Source organism: Hydra vulgaris, chromosome 05 (assembly GCF_038396675.1).
Source record: "Hydra vulgaris chromosome 05, alternate assembly HydraT2T_AEP".
Classification (NCBI taxonomy): Eukaryota; Metazoa; Cnidaria; class Hydrozoa; order Anthoathecata; family Hydridae; genus Hydra; species Hydra vulgaris.
The window spans coordinates 9,555,001-9,560,000 of record NC_088924.1 but is presented as its reverse complement, the minus strand read 5'-3'; the positions used below and the strand labels follow the sequence as shown (position 1 = coordinate 9,560,000).

General features: G+C 25.9%; 1 protein-coding gene across 1 annotated transcript in view; it reads right to left on the bottom strand.

Moving 5' to 3' along the window:
• The window catches only part of LOC136071838 (erythroid differentiation-related factor 1-like), a 44,684-nt gene that overhangs the window by 31,394 nt on the left and 8,290 nt on the right, over positions 1 to 5,000 (bottom strand). Inside the window, exon 4 of the mRNA XM_065797315.1 lies at positions 1,731 to 2,258. Within this exon, the coding sequence (XP_065653387.1) occupies positions 1,731 to 2,258 (528 nt within the window). The remainder of the gene's footprint in view (positions 1 to 1,730; positions 2,259 to 5,000) is intronic.

Sequence of the window (5,000 nt, the reverse complement as noted above, 5' to 3'; positions counted from 1 at the left end):
TATACATATACCTATATATTATTTTCAATATATTTATGTATACATATATATATTTTGTATTATACTATATATACTTTATGTATTTTGTTACTTAGTAATAGACTAGCATTATTATAGCTCTTTTGAGCCAACATAATTAATTTGGTTATTCTTTACAGGGAGTTGGATCATGATCAATAATTCTGTTATTTTTAATTTGTTCTTCTAATTTAAGTGATGCACCTATTTGGTATACATGTATATAAATTTAGATAATAAATAAAAAATAATATATATTCAAAAAAAATATCACTCTGCTAGACACTCTAATCCATAATTTAGTACCTTCTCTGGAATTACATATCAATGACATAATAGGAATACTCTCACTAGGATGTTAATTAATAAATATCAATTAGCATACCAGTGAGGATCAAAGTTAGGATTTTGGCGTACTACAAAGAGAATATTAAGGAAGTGGTTGGAATAGGAAAAATTAAACTTAATATTGCAATAATACTATATTATAAAAAATATTGTAAATATTTTTTATAACATTAATACAATATTAAGTAAATAATAAAGACTTTTGCTTTAGCCAAAAGCTTGAACTTAAATATCAACAGGTTATATTAAAATTTTATTTTTATCTGCTCACAAAATTGCAGATATTGGAAAAAAACTTTTAATAAGTTGGAAAGTACATACAATCTTATGTCACATGCAACCTTTTTTTAAATACCACAATAGCAATTAATCTAAGTTTGCTAAGCAATGTGCAGAATCTGTTAATTTTAAATTCTAACCAACATGAAGAAGTTTAAAAGACAAGTAATAACAAAGAATATGGTGGGAGACTCCTTTCTTTTGTGATTGACTTTAACAGAAGAAAAGTTAGTAATGTTTAGTTGGATTATGTTTTACTTTTTTATACTTATTTGTTATAATTGCATTGTAAATATTTTAAATGTTTATCAATGTTTTAAATTTTATTTAATTCATTTAATAGTGATTGAGAAATAAAAAAAAAGAAACAAGAGTTTCATATTTTTTATTGGATACTAAATCAAGGCATAAACTTATTATCTTACAATATTTTTGAAAATCTAAACCAATAATAAATACAGGAAGATATATATATATATATATATATATATATATATATATATATATATATATATATATATATATATATATATATATATATATATATATATATATATATATATATATATATATATATATATATATATTATATATATATATATATATATATATATATATATATATATATATACTTATAAACAAGTAAGGTTTTTTTTGACTGACATGGCATAAAACCTGGTGGTCTCTTTGGTCTACCCACTATGTATAAACAATACCCAGAATTAGAAGTTATTGAAAAGTAATGAACAATCATTTAATTTTACAAACTTTATAGAAAAAAAAAAGATTGAATAACTCTGACTGTTGCATACAAGCTTAATGAGACTTTTAAAGCAAGAGTTTGAAATTTTTTTATGAGTCTGGAAGATGAAAATTTCTTTGAAACATAAAAAGTTCAAGTTTTAAATAATAATTTAACTATTATATATTACATAAATTGTTTAGTTTTACATAAATACAAATGAGATCTTTTTTCTACTAGTTTTTCTAGTTTCATATTTATTTTGTTTACACAATTTATGCTATATTTTGTTGTACTTAAATAATGCTTAATCAATATACAAATGTTTAATATGTACACTTACTGTAATCTTAAACTGACTGCTGGGTACTTTCCTCTGCCAAATATTGGAAGATCTGATCCCACAAGCATTGTTATATCCTCAAATTTCCATAAAACGTCTCTTTGAAAGCTTGATGTAAGATTTGTAGTGTTCTCTGTAACAGATTGCAATTGTTTATCAGCAAGAGTATCACTTGGAACTTTCTCTTCATTTTCACTAATACTGTAATACATAAACTTTGATTGCATTATTTCTAAATGACTTAGTTCTTTGTTACGTTTTTTAGGTAGAAATTCTGTTTTCTGTGTTTCAGCACTATATAAATCATAGAGCCAATTCCAAGGTTTAATATTTTTTTCACCAATATGAGAATGTAAATAAGTAGGTATATCAAAATCATTAAGAAGTAGAGCTTTTCCAATGCGATGAACTGACATGCTAACTTGAGAAGAACTGAATGAAATTTTCAGTAGCTTCTTTATGTGCTCTGCAGAAGAAACTACGTCAACTTCCTCTATACATTTAGGATACTTTTCTGCCATTAACAAGCTAAAATATTAACATAAAGACAATAAAATGTCTATATTTTAATATTATATTATTAATAAAATAAGTCTAATGCATTAAACAGGCTGTCATTCAAAACAAAAATGAAATAAAATTCATATTTTTTCTGTCAATGGTTGCAGGGTCTGTTGAAGTGCTAAAGAAACATGTAACTGTTAATACTGGATGTAGATAAAAAGGAAATTAATTACCTCTTAATATTTTTTAAATGAACTGGTCAAATTTATTAAGGAAGTAAGATTGTAATTTTTCTAATTTTTATTGTTTTTTATAATAAATTTATATTTGGATTATTTGATTTATTTCAATGAAAAAAAACTTAAAAAAACATCACTTTTAGTTTATAAAACATTTAATTTCAAACTTATATTCATACTAAAATAACATGATGGATTGCTATTAAAGGCCAATACTGTATATGCATATATAATCATCATTATGATCAACATGATCATTAAAATCATCATTATCATATCATTATTATAATCATTATAATCATTATCATGATCATCATCATTAACAGCATAAAAGAGGAAGTCTAAAGCCTGATGATGATGATCATGATCATCATGATCATGATCATGATAATGATGATTATTATCATCACCATTTTTCACCATCTTGAGCAGTTGCTTTACTAAACATAAACCATTTTTTTATCTTATTTACAAGAACATCTCTCTTAAAAACAAATGCCTTTAAGTATTCCAAGAAACCAATGTAAAAAATTCCTGTCTGATTTAAGCTCTGTTATTCTCAGTTTACTAAATCTTTTATCTTATCTCAGATGTTAGGTTCTAGTGACTTTTGGTTAGTCTTCAACAGTGTCATTAACTAAAGTAAGTCTAACATTTAATCTCTAATTCATGGGTCTGATCTTTTATTTCTCCCCAGAATAAAGCAGAGTTATTTGCAAAGAAATCTTACTCTAATTTGACTCTTGAATATAATAATAATACTCTAGCTTCCAAAGTTGAAGTTAATTCTCAATTAAATACTTCTTCATTTTGTGCTCCAGACAAGATTTCCATCATAGTCTTAAAAAAAGTGTTATCCAGAACTCTCTTCAATTTTTTGCGAAACTTTTAAAAAGTGCTAAATAAGTGGTTCCAATTTTTTAAAACTCTAGAAAACACTTTAACCGATCCAACCTATTTGACCTATTTTTCGACACTTTTTATCAACACTTTTCAACACTATTTATCAACACTTTGACCTATCCAACCATCCTGTGATTAGTCTTCACTCTGCTATTAGTTTCTTTACATAAAGGTTTTGAAACTATTTCTTTCTAACTGCAGATTTTAATTGCTTAGAACAAGAAGCTGTTTTTAAATTTGATCTCTCTTCTGTAACAGCCTAAGGCTTGCAGTGGCTTATGGATTTAAAGTCTGGACTTAAAATCCACAATTTTTGTTAGACAACTAAACTCATTTATTTACTGCAAAAAAATATTGCAATATTGTTGGCATTCCTATATTGACGATTAGCAACCCTCTTACTATCAGACAAAGTCTAAATTAAAATTGTAAATGTAATTTAGACTTGCTTTATCTGCCAAGCTTGAGCCACTCTTCTATTGTTGTAAGGCTGCATTTCTTTCTTTTTTCTACAAATACAACCATGGTCAATGCTCAAACAAGTTATTAACTCTATAATAATAAACCAAAATTCATTCTTGCTTTTTTATTCAACAATTTGTATCCTTTTACTGTATCTGTCCCTTCAATCTATAAAAACTTTTATTAATCCAGTTTTTTTCCTTGAACATAAAAAAACTTTATAACTCTTACCCAACTTCATGTTTTCCTTTTTTATGCAATTTACAACTTTTTAAGTCTTCAGTTATACGTTTCCTAGTATTTTAGCTTATTCTATATTTAAAGAAACTCATAACTCAATAGTGGTTGTTTGCAATCTTGTTGGAAGTAAAATAGAGTTTAAAAATATATAATTGTATGCCAGTATTTAATAAATATTAAATGTAAGCATAAAATTATAATATATGAAGTATTGGGTCAAATCATTATATTTTAACCGATTTAAAGAAAACTTTGTGGCTCACCATCTCTGATTTTCCTGATTTTTACATATTGTTATGTGCGTCATGTAGATAGGTTAAATTTGAAATTTCAGACTTCCAAGTACAACGGTTCAGAAATTATAGCCTTAGAAACATGACACAGTGGCCCCCTTGATTTACACATGGTCAAAACAGACTACTTTAGAGCTGTATAACTTTTTTCTCACTTTCAGCAAGTGTCTCATTTTTTCTAGAACTATTTTCTGGATAGTTCTCTCTTTAAAAAAGTGGTTTTTATTAACTCGTGTTAAATTAGAAAAAAAATATGACCTCCTCAACTTAAAAAAAAATCATAAAATTGCTAAAATATGCCAAAATGAAATTAACTGTAGCATTATTCTATTCATCCACAAGTGTTTACAGATAGGTTTTGTGGTTAGCTACTACTATCTGCAATAAATGGGCAAAATATAGACAGCTTGTTGCAGTTTAGAACTTAAATATATCTTAAAGCAAAATGTCCACTCACTTCAAAAGTCTAATTTCAGCCATTTTGAGATGCTTGTAAATTTTTCTAGCACTTTGTTTTGATCTAAGATTAACAGCATATAAAACAATTAGACTATCTGATACTGAAAAACATTATAAACTTGTCAAATCCACACCAAAAATGCACACCAAAAATATTGTTGGTTGTCTTC